This window comes from Pseudorasbora parva, chromosome 21 (genome assembly GCF_024679245.1).
Source record: "Pseudorasbora parva isolate DD20220531a chromosome 21, ASM2467924v1, whole genome shotgun sequence".
In the NCBI taxonomy this organism is placed as follows: Eukaryota; Metazoa; Chordata; class Actinopteri; order Cypriniformes; family Gobionidae; genus Pseudorasbora; species Pseudorasbora parva.
The window spans coordinates 19,667,492-19,687,631 of NC_090192.1; the positions used below are offsets into that span (position 1 = coordinate 19,667,492).

The following is a 20,140-nucleotide window of genomic DNA, read 5'->3' on the forward strand; positions in this document are numbered from 1 at the left end:
TCTCTGTGTAATTATTTATTTTTTACTGTAGGCCTAATTGTATCATCTCTGAGTCACACTTTTTCCCTCATTTAAGGGGAATTACTATTTTGAAAAATTGTTGCTAATACTATATATTGGTATTTATCTCAGTAATGTCCTGTTATTAGCATTATTCTTCAGGGTAGACACTATTTTTTCCACATATGAAAATTAGGCAATGAAGAATAAATATTGTACTGTTGACTGACTGAATAAATAGTAGTAATTATACAAAATGGTAATGTTGATCATTCTTAAAATTATATTGTTTCTTTTTAACAGTTGCTTTATTGTTATATTTAACAACACTTTTGAATTCAATCTGTAACTTCAATATATTCATATCAAAAATCTGTTTAATGAACTCTAGATCCAATATAAATGTCATCATCATTCCCTAGTTACTAGGCAACGCTATATGCTTCAAAGATTTCAGATATATAGCCCTGCCATTATACAGAGCAAGGAAGATACATGAAAATGACTGATAATAAACTGCCACCTTTTCAAGACCCTTTTATCTTTAATCAAACCCTTTAATCATAAATGAATAATAATAATAATAATAAAAACATTCTATGAAGCTTAATTCTATCTTCATAAATAAATGAAACATTTTAGAATGTTGGAATGAGATCTTGTTTATATCAGTCCTTTACATTAATCGAAGGTGCAGAAAGAATGATGAGAAAAGACAAACATAACCAACAACAAGGTCAATTGTTATATTTAGATCCAATATTAATTCATATTATATGTAATATGTATTAGTGTCGTCTTGAATCTGATCGGTCATTGCATTTATTAGGCAGTTGAAATTAAAATATGTAAGATTAAATATCCAAAAACCACTAGAATAATGTTATATATTTGGTCAACGTGTACATTGTTTAAATCCAGAGAAATCTGCCATTTTAACCAGTGTTATGGACCGTGTCCTTGAGCCGCCTGCAATGATGTCATATACTTACTACCCTTGATTTCCTTAGAAACCATGGAAACCCCACAGACCTTGCAACTGTTTGGATATACACTATATTGCCAAAAGTATTGCGACACGCCTCCATATCATTGAATTAAGGTGTTCCAATCCCTTCCATGGCCACAGGTGTATAAAATCTAGCACTTAGGTATGCAGACGATTCTACAAACATTTGTGAAAGAATGGGTCGCTCTCAGGAGCTCAGTGAACTCAAGTGTGGAACCATCATAGGTTGCCACCTGTGCTTGTGTAAGAATAAGTCACCGCACTAAAATTTCCGCACTACTAAATATTCCATGGTCAACTGTTAGTGGTATTATAAAAATGTGTAAGCAAATGGGAACAACAGCAGCTCAGCCACAAAGTGGTAGGCCACATTTAAAAAATAAATAAAAAATGTTTAATTCAGAGTGGGGTCAGCGCATGCTGAGGTGCACAGTGTGCAGAAGTCAACAACTTTCAGTCAATAGCTACAGACCTCAAAACTTCTTGTGGCCTTCAGATTAGCTCAAGAACAGTGTCTAGAGAGCTTCATGGAATTGGTTTCCATGGGCGAGCAGCTGCATCCGAGCCTTACATCACCAAGTGCAATGCAAAGCGTTGAATGCAGTGGAGTAAAGCACACCGCCACTGGACTCTAAAGCAGTGGAGACATGTTCTCTGGAGTGACCAATCATGCTTCTCTGTCTGGCAATCCGATGGATGAGTCTGGGTTTGGTGGTTGCCAGGAGAACAGAACTTACCTGACTGCATTGTGCCAAGTGTAAAGTTTTGTGGAGGGGGTATTATAGTGTTGGGTTGTTTTTCAGGAATAGGGCTTGGCCTCTTAGTTCCAGTGAAAAGAACTCAATGCCTCAGCATATCAAGACATTTTTGACAATTTCATGCTCTCACATTTGTTGGAACAGTTTGGTGATGGCCCCTTCCTGTTCCAACATGACTGCGCACCAGTGCACAAAGCAAGGTCCATACAAGACATGGATGAGAGTTTGGTGTGGAGAAACTTGACTTGCCTGCACAGAGTCCTGACCTCAACCCAATATAACACGTTTGGGATGAATTAGAGAGGAGACTGTGAGCAAATTGTGGTTTGTGGCATTCTTGTCAAAACATCAGTGCCTGACCTCACAAATCCACTTCTAAAAGAATGGTCAAAAATTACCATGAACACACTCCTAAACTTGTGGAAAGACCTCCCAGAAGAGTTAGAAGAAGTATAGCTGCAAAGGGTTGGCCAACTCTATATTAAAGGGTTAGTTCACCCAAAAATGAAAATTATTTCATTAATTACTCCCTCATGTCGTTGGACACCAGTAAGACCTCTTTGGTGTTGAAAGATCGATTATCTTTGGAAAACAAATGAAGATATTTTTGTTGAAAGCTGATGGCTGAGAAAGGCCTCCATTGGCATTCAGTACATTTCCACTGACCCACTCACAAGACCCATAATGGCACTAAAGACGTCGCAACAACAAAGTCCATCTCACTACAGTGGCTGTACAATAATTTTACGAAGCAACAAGAATAGTTTTTGTGGCAAAAAAAATAAATCATAATGACTTTATCCGCCAAGTTATTGTCTTCCGTGTAGGTCTCCGACATGAACTCACGTGATGGCGACGCTCCTCTTCTTCCATATTGAAGAGTTCACGTCCATAACTTGGTGGATAAAGTCGTTATTTTGATTTTTGTGCGCACTATAACTATTTTCGTCGAATTGTAAAATTATTGTACAGCCACTGTAGTGAGATGGACTTTGTAGCGACGTCTTTAGTGCCTTTATGGGTCTTGAGAGTGGGTCAGTGGAAATGTTCTTTCTCAGCCATCAGCTTTCAACAAAAATATCTTAATTTGTGTTCTGAAGATGAACGAAGGTGATATGGGTGTCCAACGACATGAGGGTGAGTAATTAATTAAATAGTTTTCATTTTGGGGTGAACTAGCCCTTTAAAACCCAAGGATTAAGAATGGGATGTAATTAAAGTTAATGTGCATGTAAAGGCAGGTGTCCCAAAACTTTTGGCCAAATAGTGTACTTTTATCAACAGAAAAATCACTGTTATACAGCGGTTAGTTGCATTGTTTAAATAAACCTCAGAAATAACACTATTTTTTCAAGTGGCTAACATGGCAATCACAGAGAGCTTTCTCCGTCATATGATATTTTGCCATGCCATTTAGTCATCCTGCTTTTATTAAAGGGGGGGTGAAATGCTGTTTCATGCATACTGAGCTTTTTACACTGTTAAAGACTTGGATTCCCATCCTAAACATAGACAAAGTTTCAAAAACTAAGTTGGACATTTGATGGAGTATTTGTGTGTTAAAAATACTCCTTCTGGTTTCTCACAAGTTTCGGAGAGTTTTTTTCGAGTATGGGTCGGCTTGACGTCGACAGAGCGGAAGGTCCTTGTATGGGCCGTACGGGCTCTTCTCCCGGAAGGGTGCGCGCGCGTGACTAGATGCACGCCGCCCATAAACACTGCTCTCAGGTGCAGATCCACTCGTCCGTGAAACACTTCTTCACTTTATTCCTATGGGTGACATCAAGCGACTTCAACGCTTCAGCACAGCATTCCGGGAAGGCGGCGCTGCATTTGAACCCATTTGAACGCAGAAATAACGGGAAGCGGCACAACATCACGCTACAGTCGCAAGCTGTCGCAAAAGTGGATCTCCACGGTCACTGCTGTCACAGGACTTCACGAAATCAACAGTTACCAAAGAAGTGTGTTTTTGACGGAGCGGTCACAACGATAAATGTTCACAGTCCTGCTATGGAAACAGGCGGTGAGTAGAACTGCTTCAAATGTCTATGTTGTTGGCTATCGTCGCGTAAGTAAACATCAGTAAACGACACGACCGTGTATAACGTTAGTTAATTTATCAATGGAGCATGCAATCTGTGGTGTGTGTTTAAATACATTTGTTTAGCTGACCAATATAGGTGTCAGTTTGTTTATTGTAAAACCACCCAAACATAAACCAAGCGTTCTCACAAAGCGTGCTTCGTCATTCAAATGAGCTAACGGTTACTCCATTGTTGTTCTATGTATAACGTTACACTAGTCTGACAAAACCGTTTTGCTTGCTACTGCTGAGGTTTAGTCACATACAATAGTCCATAAACCAAATCATGTCCTCATAAACTGCGAGTAAAGACACACAAATGTTGACAGGTCACTAAATACAGAACATACCACAGAGACGGACGTCCTGTTGTTGTTGCTTCCCCTGTTCAATTTATTTCAGCCTCCGGATCTGATTCTGGATCATATCTGTATTAGTTGAATCTGATTTAGGGTAGCGTTTTCTTCTCCACGCTTGAGGATGTCACCGCTTTGTGCACGCTCGTTATTCTTTAGCTCCACCCACACAATACGCCTCCAGGCGCTCGTTTTTTTTCCGGAAAAACTCGCTACAGCCCATATTTCTTTTATAAATATAATAAAACTAAAGACTTTTCGGAGATATGAAGGATCTAATACTACTCTATAGGTACTCAAGATTGACATGAGATTGACTGAAACTGAGTGTTTCACCTCCCCTTTAATATGATATTCTAATATTGCTCTAGATTATTTAAGTGCCTCAAGTCTCCCATTCCAGCCACATAGCGAACACAGAGCAATGTTGTAACATAACTTTCAACACACTCAAATGTATTTAGTATGATTGTTTTAACCATGTAAAACAGTGCTGCGTCACACCACATTTGCCACAAAAAGAGCAGAAGCGGTCGACTGCAGCATAAGAATAATAAAAGCTCTGAGACCAGTTTCGCGCAGGTCTCTCTCATCAGCATTCGCTCCCAAGGGCTCTCAGCACGCCCTGCTTCATACCACCATAACGCCAATAAAACTCGAATACATTCACTCATTCATGAACATGATTTCTGCCTGCCGGATTCCTTTCCATCGGCTGTGAATGTGAAGATTCAAGACTACAACTCCCATGATTCCATGCTCATTAATAATAAGCGACCTCTAGCGGCAAAATGTACATACTGCGCCTTTATTTTTATTTTATTTTAAGGAAAATCTCTACACTGCATAACTGACCTGTGTCCTATTCAGGTTGATTGTCAAAAGCTGTGTTCAGTACTTGCTTTTCATCAATATGGTTTCTTTTGTTTCAAGTAATTTAAATAAGTTAATGAGAATATAACATTTAATTCAATTACATTTTTACATTTGAGAAGTCAACAGCTACATAATGAAACTCTGAAAGATCAGTTCATGTTTCACTTTTTTTTATTTCACTTTGAAGCAGTAATACAAAGCATTTTTTGTCTTTTTCTCCAAATTCGTTAAAGATGAAGTCTTCTGACATGAAGCCTCTGAACTTCAAATACACCATCAACATTTAGTATCATAAGTGTGAAGTCAGTTTACTTTCCAAACCTTGGTAAAATAGCTTTTGTAAGTGTACTTAGGTAAGGCAGCATGGTAAAGGCAAGGAAAATATGTAAAGAAAAGCTAACAGTGAGCATGATCGCCTACATTTTTTTCTCTCAGCAGTGTCATCATGTTACTGATTAGCAAGCTGTTCACATTTAATAATATTCATAGCATATCATAACATGATTGAGAGGTCCATGATAATCTCCAATGGGGTTCATTCTTGTGATCTTGTTGCATTATCAGCAAAACAGTTTTGGGTTATTTTAATACTTGTGATAAAGTTTATAGAACATGAGACTAGAAGGAAAAAAATGTAAGCAATTATGCCTTCTCTTAGCCATTATACAGTAAGAAAAACCATCCAAGTGGCACATTTTTCCCCACTTTGGTACCATATCTGGGGTAAAAGGAGGGAAATACAAAGCCATCCTTGTCAAGGCCTGATAAACATACAAACAAATCCACAACATAAGGTTTCCATACCAGAATATCACTAAAGCACATGTTTGACTTTTTCCATCACATAAACTGACAACTGAACACTTTAATTCTATTTTTAGCAATCAAATGTCCAATTACAAATGGCCTCTTTCACATACGCACCAGTCAGGATTACTTTTACACATAGCCGAGTAGTGCTCTACCACATATATATTTAGGTCCAGTCATATTAATGCCCCAAAATTATGAAAACATCAGCTGTGAAAGGCAGAAAATTTGTCATTCTGCATTTTTATACTTTGAACCAATGTATTGCATGTAACTAGTATCCAAACTGGAAAAGTAAGGCTTGCAAATGAAAAGAAGGAATGTCCTGTATTGGCTGACTGAAGACCTGCAGTCACAATCTATACAAAAAGCTTTTGCTTTTGATTTAGTGTCATCCACCTTTCAATTAGAGTATTTGCTTTGTTTAGCTAAGGCCACTTAAGACTCACCTCCAAGTACCTCAAAAACAATCAATTTTAGTTTCTCGTTCACCAAATTCGCCCATCATTGTACAGACCCAGTTCCTCATGCAATACAGGTCATTTTTTGCTGCATCACAATGAAAAGGCAGCCTCAAATAAACGTGCTACATCATGGGGTGCTTGTTTCCCTGGTGCCACTGGGAATGTTGATTGTCTTAAGCCTAGGATATTTGAGAAGTTCAGCCAAGATGATAAACACTTTGGTAATGTGAGAAGAGCAGCCCTTTAGCGAACCTTTGGTTAAGGGAAAGGGTGTCAGAGTCAAGGCCATCTTTACAGGACGGTGCTCTCTGTGTCAAGGTCTGAGTCCCTCAGTTGGGTAACAGGCTTCTCAACGTTGATGTCCGGAACAAGAGCCCGACCAAGTGCTTTAAATGTCATGCCCGAATCTGCAAGACACAACATTAGGAAGTTAGACCATACAGATTAATGGATTGTTGTTAATAAGTGCTGTTTGACTGACCATGCTGACAGGAATAACTGATATGAATAAGGGAGATTTAATAATTGATTTATCAGTAACGCTTTACAAAATATATTATTTATATATTTATATATTTATATATATATATATATATATATATATATATATATATATATATATATATATATATATATATACACACACACACACACAGGTCCTTCTCAAAGAATTTGCATATTGTGATAAAGTTTATTATTTTCCATAATGTAATGATAAAAATTATACTTTCATATATTTTAGATTCATTGCACACCAACTGAAATATTTCAGGTCTTTTATTGTTTTAATACTGATGATTTTGGCATACAGCTCATGAAAACACAAAATTCTCAAAAAATTAGCATATCATGAAAAGGTTCTCTAAACGAGCTATTAACCTAATCATCTGAATCAACTAATTAACTCTTAACCCCTGCAAAAGATTCCTGAGGCTTTTAAAAACTCCCAGCCTGGTTCATTACTCAAAACCGCAATCATGGGTAAGACTGCCGACCTGACTGCTGTCCAGAAGGCCATCATTGACACCCTCAAGCGAGAGGGTAAGACACAGAAAGAAATTTCTGAACGAATAGGCTGTTGCCAGAGTGCTGTATCAAGGCACCTCAGTGGGAAGTCTGTGGGAAGGAAAAAGTGTGGCAAAAAACGCTGCACAACGAGAAGAGGTGACCAGACCCTGAGGAAGATTGTGGAGAAGGACCGATTCCAGACCTTGGGGGACCTGCGGAAGCAGTGGACTGAGTCTGGAGTAGAAACATCCAGAGCCACCGTGCACAGGTGTGTGCAGGAAATGGGCTACAGGTGCCGCATTCCCCAGGTCAAGACACTTTTGAACCAGAAACAGTGGCAGAAGCGCCTGACCTGTGCTACAGCGAAGCAGCACTGGACTGTTGCTCAAATTTTACTTGTCATTCGGAAATCAAGGTGCCAGAGTCTGGAGGAAGACTGGGGAGAAGGAAATGCCAAAATGCCTGAAGTCCAGTGTCAAGTACCCACAGTCAGTGATGGTCTGGGGTGCCATGTCAGCTGCTGGTGTTGGTCCATTGTGTTTTATCAACGGCAGGGTCAATGCAGCTAGCTATCAGGAGATTTTGGAGCACTTCATGCTTCCATCTGCTGAAAAGCTTTATGGAGATGAAGATTTGGTTTTTCAGCATGACCTGGCACCTGCTCACAGTGCCAAAACCACTGGTAAATGGTTTACTGACCATGGTATTACTTTGCTCAATTGGCCTGCCAACTCTCCTGACCTGAACCCCATAGAGAATCTGTAGGATATTGTGAAGAGAAAGTTGAGAGACGCAAGACCCAACACTCTGGATGAGCTTAAGGCCGCTATCGAAGCATCCTGGGCCTCCATAACACCTCAGCAGTGCCACAGGCTGATCACCTCCATGCCACGCCGCATTGAAGCAGTCATTTCTGCAAAAGGATTCCCGACCAAGTATTGAGAGCATAACTGAACATAATTATTTGAAGGTTGACTTTTTTTTGTATTAAAAACACTTTTCTTTTATTGGTCGGATGAAATATGCTAATATTTTGAGATAGGAATTTTGGGTTTTCATGAGCTGTATGCCAAAATCATCAGTATTAAAACAATAAAAGACCTGAAATATTTCAGTTGGTGTGCAATGAATCTAAAATATATGAAAGTTAAATTTTTATCATTACATCATGGAAAATAATGAACTTTATCACAATATGCTAATTTTTGAGAAGGACCTGTATATAAATATATATAATATCCAGAAATCACAATATATGCTTTTTGTAAAACTATTTATTTGTATGATACAGCTGCAAATAAGTATATGAACACCTGTCTATCAGCTAGAATTCTGACCCTCAAAAGAATTTAGTGGAATTTTTGGTCATAATTCCAATAAACGTGTTTGGAGGAAGAAGAATGATGAGTGCCATCCCAACAACACCATCCCTACTGTGAATCACGGGGGTGGTAGCATCATGCTTTGGGAGTGTTTTTCTGCACATGGGACAGGGCAACTGCACTGTATTAAGGAGAGGATGACCGGGGCCATGTATTGCGAGATTTTGGGGAACAACCTCCTTCCCTCAGTTAGAGCATTGAAGATGGGTCGAGGCTGGGTCTTTCAACATGACCATGACCCGAAGCACACAGCCAGGATAACCAAGGAGTGGCTCTGTAAGAAGCATATCAAGGTTCTGGCGTGGCCTAGCCAGTCTCCAGACCTAAACCCAATAGAGAATCTTTGGAGGGAGCTCAAACTCCGTGTTTCTCAGCGACAGGCCAGAAACCTGACTGATCTAGAGAAGATCTGTGTGGAGGATTGGGCCAAAATCCCTCCTGCAGTGTGTGCAAACCTGGTGAAAAACTACAGAAAAAGTTTGACCTCTGTAATTGCAAACAAAGGCTACTGTACCAAATATCAACATTGATTTTCTCAGGTGTTCAAATACTTATTTGCAGCTTTATCAAACAAATAAATAGTTCAAAAATCATACATTGTGATTTCTGGATTTTTTAAAAATAGATAATGTCTCTCACAGTGGACATGCACCTACGATGACAATTTCAGACCCCTCCATGATTTCTAAGTGGGAGAACTAGCAAAATATCAGGGCGTTCAAATGCGTAGTTTTTATTTTTTAGAACTTTATTTACCAGGGATGCATTAAGTTGATCAAGTGACAGTATAGACATTTATAATGTTTCAAAAGCTTTATATTTCAAATAAATGCTGTTATTTTGAACTTTCTATTCATCAAAGAATCCTAAAAATGTTTTACACAACTTTTTCAACATTTACAATAATCATACATTTTTATGATTAAAGTTTAAAATTAAAGTTTTTTGAGCAGTAAATCCTCATTTACGAATGATTTCTGACGGATCATGTGACACTAAAGACTGTAGTAACAATGCTCAAAATTCAGCTTTGTATCACAGGAATAAATGATGTTTTAAAAAATATTTAAATAGAAAAGTTATATAGTTATATGAAAAGTTAAGTTACATTTTAAAAAGCTTACTGTTCTAAAACGTTTGACCGGTAGTGTGAGCGAGCGAGCGAGCGAGCGAGCGAGCGAGAGAGAGAGAGAGAGAGAGAGAGAGAGAGAGAGAGAGAGAGAGAGAGAGAGAGAGAGAGAGAGAGAGAGAGAAATACTTTTTTTAATCTATTAAGCAGAAAAGGGTGACTATTGTAAAAATGGGGTCACTACTGATACATACTGAAATGCTCTCAAGACACAGCCAGGAGGTGCAATTCTAAAATGTTAGTCTGTTTACTCTAATTATTATTTTTTTATTATTCTGTCACTAACAGCTGGACACACACATTCCAACAGTGTAATCTCTGTGTAGGCTTTCTGATGTAAAATCACATCTGTATTAAACCATAAAAACAAATCATCTTTATGTAAAAGCAGTGGTTTTACAATTGAATCTTTCAGACACAGCCTTCATGTGCTCTGAAACCTCACAGAAATGCAAACAAACATGCTGTTAAACAGAAGCTAGTGTGACGGAAATAAAAGAGCTTCACCCATTGTTTTGAAGGCAGCACTGCAAATTCCATTGCTGTCGCTTCCTGTGGCTGGAGGCTGGGGCGGAGGGGGAACAGTAGGTCTGTTACGTGGTTTAGGCACAGGCCTCGGGCGAGGAAGTGATCCTGACTGGAACACCGGGGGAGCTGTGGGACTGGGACTGTCGTGAAACACTGCCGTGGGCGGAGGGGTGCTAGGAGGAGTGGGAGTGTTTGGAGGGGAGGGGTCATCTACAGGGTCAACAGGAGCAGTGGCTTGGGGAGGGGGCGTGGCCTGTGTGGGAGGCTGAGGGGGTGGATGGTTGGGTGCCTGAATAGGAGGCTGGATGCTCGAGTGGCGACGAGGTGTCGTGTTTGTTTGAGCCTGTGTTTGTGTGGGGCTTAGATTGGTAGGAGAGTAACTAGAAAGGGGTCTAGGGGAGGGGCAGAGGGACTGAGGGGTGCCTGAAGAGGTTTGCTGTACTGACTGATTGGTTGGTTGTCCTGGTGGAGGGTTGGCTGGTTTAGGAGGAGCTGGGGCCGGCTTCTTTGTACCTAAAATAAAAAAGAAAACTTAAAACAAGCTCTTTCTGGGGTTCTGGGCAGCTCTTAAATTTCCTCCTGTACACATCCATGTTGATTTCACAATCAAGTTTGTGAAATCATTTCACAATCCACAATTTCCACTGAAATTCCACAATTTCCACTGAATTTCACAATCCAGTGTGAAACTGGAGTGCCGAATTGCAGAGCTGGTGCAAACATATCCATGTCACAATAATCGGATGACTTCTAAAAGGATATATTCTCACCACTCTCATTTTTGTTGTATTTATTTTGTTATTGAGAGGAAAGCGTGCAGCGCATATTTACATATTCACGTGGGTGGTGTTAGGATGTTCAGTAACTGGTCAGGCATATTAAATTTCTTTTTAACTCCAAGAGAAGAACGAAAAACAACTTTGCCATAAGCATATGGGAGCCTCAAGGCTTTTCAGGTAAGTCCACTGACCTCTGCGAGCCATGTGAGGACTGGGTCCTGTAGATCCAGCCACAGGCGTCCCCACACTCAGCTGTCCTGATCCTCCCGTGCCATTTCTTTGAGCTGGAGGAGTTGAAGCAGAGTCTCGGTTCTTTGAACTGTTAAGCAAACAAAAATATATATATTTTTAAATCAATAATATTTAATAGCATTCCACAAAATGCAAACCAAAAAGAAATACAAACTTAAAGGGTTAGTTTACACAAAAATTAAAATTCTGTCATTAATTACTCACCCTCATCTCGTCTGACATCTATAATACCGCCGTTCATCTTCAGAACACAAATGAAGATATTTTAGTTGAAATCCGATGGCTCAGAAAGGCCTTCATTGACACCAATGTCATTTCCTCTCTCAAGACCCATAAAAAGTACTTAAGACGTCGCTACAAAGTCCATCTCACTACAGTGGTTCTACAATAATTTTATGGAGTGATGAGAATAATTTTTGCGTGAAAAAAAAAAGAACAAGTGTCTTCCGTCTGGGCCTCTGACGTGAACTCTCGAAGCACCATGATGCATATGCGAGAATATGACATCTCTGAGCCATTTGATTTCAACAAAAATATCTTCATTTGGGTTTCCGGAGATGAACAAAGGTCTTACGGGGGTTTCGAACGACATCAAGGTAAGTAATTAATGACAGAATTTTTGGGTGAACTAACCCTTGAAAGGGTACCATTTACATGCGTCACATGCACAGACTGCAATGGTTGGAGTTAAAAATCTTCATTTGTGTTCCATTGAAGAAACAAAGCCACCTATATCTTGGATGCACTGGGGGTAAGCAGATAAACATCATATGTTCATCTTTTAAAGGGTAGTTCACTCAAAAAATGTAATTCTGTCATCCTTTACTCAAATCAATTACATTAAACAGCCGGTTGATGGTAGACATTGACTAAGAAGATAGACATTTTCAATGGCTACCATCAACTGTCTGGTTACATACACTCCATAAGAAATATATTATTTTGTGTTCAACAGAAGAAAGAAACTCATACACGTTTGTATTATAACTTGAGGGAGAGTAAATTACAGAATTTTCATTTTTGGGTGAACTATTTGTGAACTTTTGGGTGACACTAAGTTTGGTCATCACTAGGGTATCATAGCTAATTGCCACGTTACCATTAAAGGTAGACATTTTTTTCCTTATCTAAAGCAGTGGTTCCTCTAAGGCAGTGGTTCTCAACCTTTTTGAATCCTTTTGACTCCAATGACCTCAACTGTCCACAAAGATATTTCTTTTTTTTAAATTAATTTAATAAATTGGTTAGGAATTTGTTAAAACAGTTAACAATCATATTACAAATATTTCTACCCAATAAAGCCATTACAAAAATGCCCATGGCTTATTAATATTAAATTAATTTACATACATTTTCTAAATCTAGCAATATACACTACAGAATAGCAAATCTCAGCTGTAACTGTTTATATTATTGCAAATTATAAACTGTATTATCAAACAGCATTTTATATGAAGTTGTCCAACTTTATCCGTATACATGCAGTATACTTGCATTCGGTGATACAGCATATCAAAAATACTTGATTTTTGTAAACAATGTATGATTTGAAAAGTGCTACACTCCAAGTCAAACATTTAGAACGTTTGATATTGAAATTATTTTAAGCCATCTAGTTTTTGCACTTTTTAATCTGTCAGACATGCAGTATAGCCTAATGAAAATAAACAAAAACTGTTTTGTTTTAAAAGGAGTAGGATAATCAGGAAAGACGTGTTTAGACCATGCGAATACTACTTGCTTTATCCCATAAACTCCCTTGTTATCAGACACAATCAATTATGGAATGAACTCATCGATCATAGCTAATTGCTGTTCTGTTACTGAAAAGCCAGAGAGTTAAAAGATCCTCCACAGCTACTCCATGTGCATGCGGGGCTGATTCATTAATGCATTGCACCGGTCCGGCACATTGCAGGAGTCTTACCTGATCTCCTCAGTATGCTGAGCTAGAAGCTGCTGCGCTGCTGCCAGGGCCGCCATCCCCAGTGCCAGCCCGGGCTGGCAGCTCTCTAAGCCCAGGCCCGCATGCGCAGGCTGCTGGAGCAAGAGTTCAGCCATAGGCTGACCCCCTGCACTACCTGCAGCCTCCACTGGAGGCAGCGGGGGCTGGAAGGCAGGCGAAGCGTGCTGCTTTCTAGGTACAGTATTGCCTCTACGAGGATTGTGGTCCATTAATTTACTAGCAGAGCTACAGAAAGAAAAGACAGCAAAGACACCACTAGTGCTAATAAGTTCCCAGGAGAGCGACACCACAGAAGCCAAGAGGGTGATCTGCATTGGTGGAAATCCCAATCACATCACACATACTACAGGGTTAAAAGGGAAAAGCAAGAGATTTATCAGCAGAACGGACAATACCCGACAGGTTAATGGTGAATGTAAACCAATCTGCTGTTTTAATTGCTCAATTAAAGTGGATTGATCAATTAATTTGGATTCATCTAATCAATTTAATTGCAGATCTTTGTGAAGCAAGAGGAAATAACCAGCATGACTGATTCAAGGAATCAAACTGTTAAAGTTGTGTGTGAAGATTTACCTGTCTCTCCGGGGCATTTCACCATCTGGGCCCACCATGCTGCCAGGTCTCTTCCTCTCTATGGTGCCCGAGTCATAATCTGGAGGGGTCAGGTGGTTGACGTTGTTCGGAAGGGGTGCAGGCATCGAAAACATGCCGGATACATTAAAATCCACATCTGAAGGAATAACAAGAAACAGGTTAATCTTAAAAAACAATTGCAATACTATATTTTTAAAACTTTATGGCCCCTACCTTCAGGGAAAAACCAATCTGCATGCTGAATGATGGGTTCAATAATAGTAACCACATGGACAGAGGTTGCAGCAGCCATTTCTGCTAGGCTCCTGTGGATAAAGAAAAGAGAGATTAAAAAAGGCACAGTTCAATATGATAGCATGTTTGCTGGATATTGCAGAATATTCTGACCCCTCGGTTTTGGCCCATAGCAGATTGGGTCCCAGGACAATGGCAATGTTGCTGGGGGTCATCTTGTTAACGTCACTTTCCTGTGCGAGCTTAGCAAGGAACTTAATAAGGTATCTGCAAAGCAGAGAAAATGCCAGAATCAAAAGAATTCAATTTAAAAACAATTTATCATCACTATCTGGAACTCCTTTGTTGTTGTAGTAAACGGGAAAGTGGGATTCTAAAGAAAATGAACTTTGCACACATGGTCTTCAATTATTATAATAATTTAAAAAAAAAATGTTTTTCAGAGATCTGCTGATGTCAGAAAGCACTACGAATGTTTTTACACTACAAAAAAATTGCCTTTTTCTTAAAAAATAAATAAAATAATTTAAACATTACCTTTCAAGGAAAAAACGCACAATACTTTACATCTGTCTCTGGGTTTTGCACATTTCTAACCGACGAAAATTATTCGAAAGAGTTTGCGACTAAACCTTTCAACTCCATTGTGGTTTTTGTGCGCGCTGAAAAGAGGCCAACTTGGAATGCCAATTTTGCAAATGGAGCTTGAAGTAATTTTTAATTTTCACTGCCACGTCACGTTGATCCATGCACCATTTGATGTTGCAGTTTTATTATCTAGTCGTAGCTCATAACACAGCTGGATGATCATGCTACATGTGTCAGAAAAATATCACAGGCTATCTTTGGTCACAAGATCGCTATTCAAAGTCTTGATTTTGTTTTTGGGGTCTACTAGAATAGGTTATCATGCTTGAAGGCTCAAAAAAAAAACATTTTTTTTTAAACATTTTATATTATTGCAGAAAATCTTTATTATACCATGTACTGAACATGGGGGGAGCAAATATTTTTTTTTTGAAGCATAAAGAAACAGAACAGAGAACGAAATTCAAGGTCTAATAATATTTGCATTAATTTGCATCAAATATATAGTTAGTCTTGAGATTCTTCCCATTAGTGAATAAATACAAAGATCCACTGCTAACATTTGAATTGCTTACTGGTCTGGAGGTAGAATTTTTGTAAACCATGTCAAAGGTTACAGGTTCTAACTCGGCTTCATAATTTTTTGTTCTTCATTAAAATCAAAGATGTTCAATAATTGTATATTGAGAGCAAGGACATGTAAGTGTGCATTTTGTTTTGTGATTTCACCGGAAAGCATAGATACCCCCATAATGACATTAAACGATAGTTTGACATGCCCGTCTGTGTGAAGACACAGTCATTTTGACATTGACGAGCACCGCTAGACCTTAGGCAGGACAGACAAAAAAAATGACATTTTAAAGCTTTTTGTCATCCTAACATACAGAGTGCTATAAAATTGTGAATAGAGTGCAGTGCAATAATTTCAAATACTGGGAGGACACTTTAGCAATTTCTAATTATTTGGGGGGATTTAAAAGGTTAGTTCACCCAAAAATAAAATTTATTTCATTAATGACTCACCCTAATGTCGTTCCACACCCGTAACACCTCCGTTCATCTTCGGTCATGAATCAGTGGATTGATTCATGATTCGGATCGCCAATGTCAGTGATTTCAACAGTTTGGCAGTTTGACATTGGCGATCCGAATCATGAATCAATCCACTGATTCATAACCGTTTGAATCTTTATTTGAGGTTTGAAAACAAACAAGGAACAGAAGACAATGCTGAATAAAGTGGTAGTTTTTGTATTTTTGGACCAAAATGTATTTTCAATGCTTCAAGAGATTCTAATTAACTAACTGATGTCACATATGGACTACTCTGAAGATGTTCCCTTTCTGGACATGTATAGTGTGCCTACACTTAGATACGCAGTCGGACTAAATTTAAAATATCTTAAACTGTGTTCTGAAGATGAACGGAGGTCTTACGGGCGTGGAACGACATTAGGGCGAGTCGTTAAATGACATCAATTTCATTTTTGGGTGAACTAACCCTTTAATGTCTATGGTGGTTACCAGCTTGGTATACGTTCCCAAAAGAAAACTCAGGGCTACAATCGTGGCATTTCAGGGCGTTCTGAAACAGTGAGTTTTTGGAAATATTATTATATTCAAGCAACTTTCTTGAATATTAACCATTAATATTGTTAATATTTTTACTGGAAGTTTTTTTTAGAATTGTATTTATTATTTACTTCTATCAAATGGCATTTATTTTTAAATATCTTATCCTAGTTCTTAGTTTCTAAACTGCATAGTATCTTGTGTCTCTGAATGGCAATAGGCATATGGAAATAATATCCAGATGATTTACAATAAAACTTTAAATCAGATCAATCTAAAAACTTTTGTGCAAACACATTTTAAGAAACAATCTATGCAGTTACATAAAACCCAGAACTTTGCACAAACTGATACACTTGAGAATTAATTAAAACCTACCTGAAGTTTGCCTTGTTGTTTTTTGGTAATTGATCGCAGGTAACCCACAAAGCCTGTAACCGTTTGTCTGGGTCAGGGACACTTAAAGTAAAAGCACAGTAATTAACAACACAAACATGATTCCTTTAAAACTTTATGTAAAGTACTGCAAGATGGCTTACTTGGATGCCTGTATCCACTCATCATACATCTGGTAAGTCATCAAAGGTTCAGGCAACTCTCTGAGATACGACTTTAATGCCCCTTAAACAAGCAGAGTACGATTCCAAATTAACATTCATTAAGTGTGAATGACATATTACTGATACACACAACAAAACAGGCTGTACCAGCAACGGCATGTGGGTCGGAGTAAAACTCCTCCAGCTGTGAGGTGGAGCAATCCAGAGCTGCCTTCAGCTTCTTCAGTTTAGAGGCTCCTGCCGCTATTCTGAAAAGACCCTGGAGAATGAGGAAATTAAAGACGAATTCATATTTAGATGATTCAATTTTTAGTGCTGGGTAAAAAAAATACAATTGTACTCCATGTGTATGTTCATGTCTCAATTGTAATCGATTCTCATTTTGAAGAATCAATCTTTCAAGTCTACGCTGTTTTCAGTTGACGAAGAACAAAACTTTGTAGCGCGCTTTAGGTCCCAACATTTGTGCGTTATTACTTCTGATATGAAAAAGTATCCGCTTTTAAATTCTGTAAATTTTATTACAAAATTCAAATAAGCGAGCAAACACACGTGAAATGATCATCTCTTATTTACTAGTACAGCACAAAATAAACATGAATGAACATCAGAAGGTATGTTAAAAGCTACAGTACAACTTAATGAAATCCATATCGTCTCATTTATTCGCTCAATCGGTTTCAACCAGGAAAAGACGTCAAAAAACATAATTATGTAAAATATATACCTCAGAAAAGCCAAACAATGACCATAAACTCATTAGTCAGCTAGAAAAAATAACTTAGTGAATACAATTTTGAATTCAATGTATTTTTACTTTTTATTATTAAATTTTACTAAATATTATTATTTTACTAAATATTTAATATTTTTGAATAAATCTGTCATGACTTTATGACAGCCACCACTTAAATGTTTATATATAAAAAAAATGTAATTCAAAATGTATTATTAAACATTGTTATTATAAAAACTTGTAATTTAAATGAAAGTAGCCAACAAATCAGTTAATTTAACCTTTAATATTATAGGGGTGTACCAACTAGGGATCCCAGTAGGCTATAGTTTACTGCATATTATCCTTTGGCTAACTTGGGTATATTTACATCTATCTGAATGTTGATTAATGTACACTTTCCCTTTTGAAATAAAGAGAGATTTACTGCCATGTAATGTACCTGATAGGCCCCAAATGATCAATATTGAATCAAATGTAATGAAATTGAATTGTGAAAGCTGTGTCAATGCCCAGTCTAATATGTTTTAAATGATTTGTTTTGTTTGACAGTTGCAGTAATATGATAATTCAGAGATTGGTGTCGGCACTTGTAAAAGTTGAACAATACTTGTATTGTTGTTTAATAAACAGCTAAAAGCATTTGCTGATATGCCTTGAACGGACTGGAAAAGATTACTGCGGTAGATCAACAATGCGGGATCAAGTGTTTTGTGCCCTCGATCCGAGTCTTTTAAAGTTTTTTTTACAATCGCTATGACAATTTTTTCAATAATTTTAACAATTTTCCTAAACTCTTAACATAGTTGGCACAACATCTGTCTGTGTAGGCTATACAATTAACACATTTCTTGTTGCTTGTACACAAAATGCATACAGTTAACACAAATTTAAAATGATTGAACTTTACGCACAAATCTCATCAAGACCAAAACAGATTTTTACTGCCACATTTACCAGTGCTTTAACACTGCATGTCAGAAAAGATAACATCATGTTCTAAACCTAACTGTATCGGCTAAAGTCAAAGTGAACAGCTGTTCATATTGTGAATTGAAACAGAAATACATGTAAACATAACCCCTGTATTTTATTCCGTTTCTACTGGGAAACAGCTGGTTAAAGTTATGCAAATATATAAAATCACAGCTGAGCTTTCATCTATGAATTTCATTAATGGTGTTAATGTTGTTTCAATCACATGACTGGCCATATGGTATACAGTAAAAGGCCTATTTGGGCTGACCTTGTGTGAAAAATATAGAAAGTCAGAAAAATGCCTGCACAGGAAGATGGGTACCGGGACAAGGAAGAGGAATGCCTGGACAAGGACATGGTAGAGGTTGAGGAGTTGCACTGTGGCACTCAAAGAAGGGCCAGAATTAGGCTAACTGATGAAATAAGAGCTACTATCATAGACCATGTCATAAACCACAAGCTACCATAAAGAGGCTGGTGAACGACTACAGCCTAATCTCAGCTGGGACACAGTGGCATCCATTATCCAGATTTTAGGAGTAGGATATTGTAGAAGAGCTTCTCCTACTGCAAAGTGTAAATAATTTGACCATGTATTACAGTGACTGTATGCCTCTAGGCTCTAATATGTACCTGTATTTTGTCTAAGGATTCAACATCTACCTCCCTCAGGAAAGCTGCTAAATTAAGAACAGAAACTTGCTATCGTCAACTTGGTGATTGCTGATAATGAAATAAAACCGAAGGGCATCCCATAAAGCTACTCTGAGATCGGTCATTCATTTTTTGTATTGAATTTCTGCAGCAAAAGAAACAAAATGCATGCAGTTACTAAACCCAACAAAAAAATGTTGAGAGGCTTCAATAGAAACACAATCTATGATCAATAAAATATACTGTCTATTGTATAAGGACAGACCTGACCTAAAATAATGCAGTTTCTAATTCATTCTGGTGTTAGTGTTTTTTTGACATTGTGCTATGATTGACTAAATGTTCCGGTTGGAAGAGAACGTGTGTTAAGTGTTTTGGTAGACATAGTGTATTGTATTTTGAACATTTGTGTTGGAGTTAAGTTTACAACATGTGATTTTAAAAATTAAATTAACCATTTTGGCAATTGTGTGTTGTAAGTGTGTGTTGGCGTGTTAAGAGTTTAGGAAAATTGTTAAAAGTATTGTCATAAGTATTGTAAAAAACTGTAATACTGAGTATCTGCTGATAAAGAGTACCAATCCGATACTTGTATTTTCCTAGTGTTTGATGCACACATCACATTAAAGTTATTAAAATCAACCCAATGTATACAGTGATGTGAAGAGTTAGTGCTTTTGCAGGGGCTCAAATATTAAAATGGGGCATCTACCACTATGGATTAATTCCACTATTAACAAATACTACAGTAATTATATTAACTATAATAAATCATTCTTTCTGTAGACTGTATTAAGACATTGGTAGAAGTAAAC

The 20,140-nt window shown here is 37.8% G+C and overlaps 1 protein-coding gene across 2 annotated transcripts in view; it reads right to left on the reverse strand.

Annotated features, from left to right (window-relative positions):
* Positions 1-5,238: 5,238 nt before the first annotated feature.
* Positions 5,239-20,140, reverse strand: part of arhgap17a (Rho GTPase activating protein 17a) — a 44,361-nt gene continuing 29,459 nt past the window's right edge. Inside the window, exons 11-20 of one of the 2 annotated variants that reach the window (XM_067429920.1) lie at positions 17,105-17,216; positions 16,937-17,018; positions 16,776-16,856; positions 14,388-14,501; positions 14,214-14,305; positions 13,980-14,136; positions 13,365-13,628; positions 11,377-11,504; positions 10,386-10,919; positions 5,239-6,766 (exon numbers count right to left, since the gene is read on the reverse strand). In XM_067429920.1, coding sequence (XP_067286021.1) covers positions 6,651-6,766; positions 10,386-10,919; positions 11,377-11,504; positions 13,365-13,628; positions 13,980-14,136; positions 14,214-14,305; positions 14,388-14,501; positions 16,776-16,856; positions 16,937-17,018; positions 17,105-17,216 — 1,680 coding nt within the window. In that variant the 3' untranslated portion in view covers positions 5,239-6,650. The remainder of the gene's footprint in view (positions 6,767-10,385; positions 10,920-11,376; positions 11,505-13,364; positions 13,629-13,979; positions 14,137-14,213; positions 14,306-14,387; positions 14,502-16,775; positions 16,857-16,936; positions 17,019-17,104; positions 17,217-20,140) is intronic. The other variant, XM_067429921.1, reaches the window with a different exon arrangement.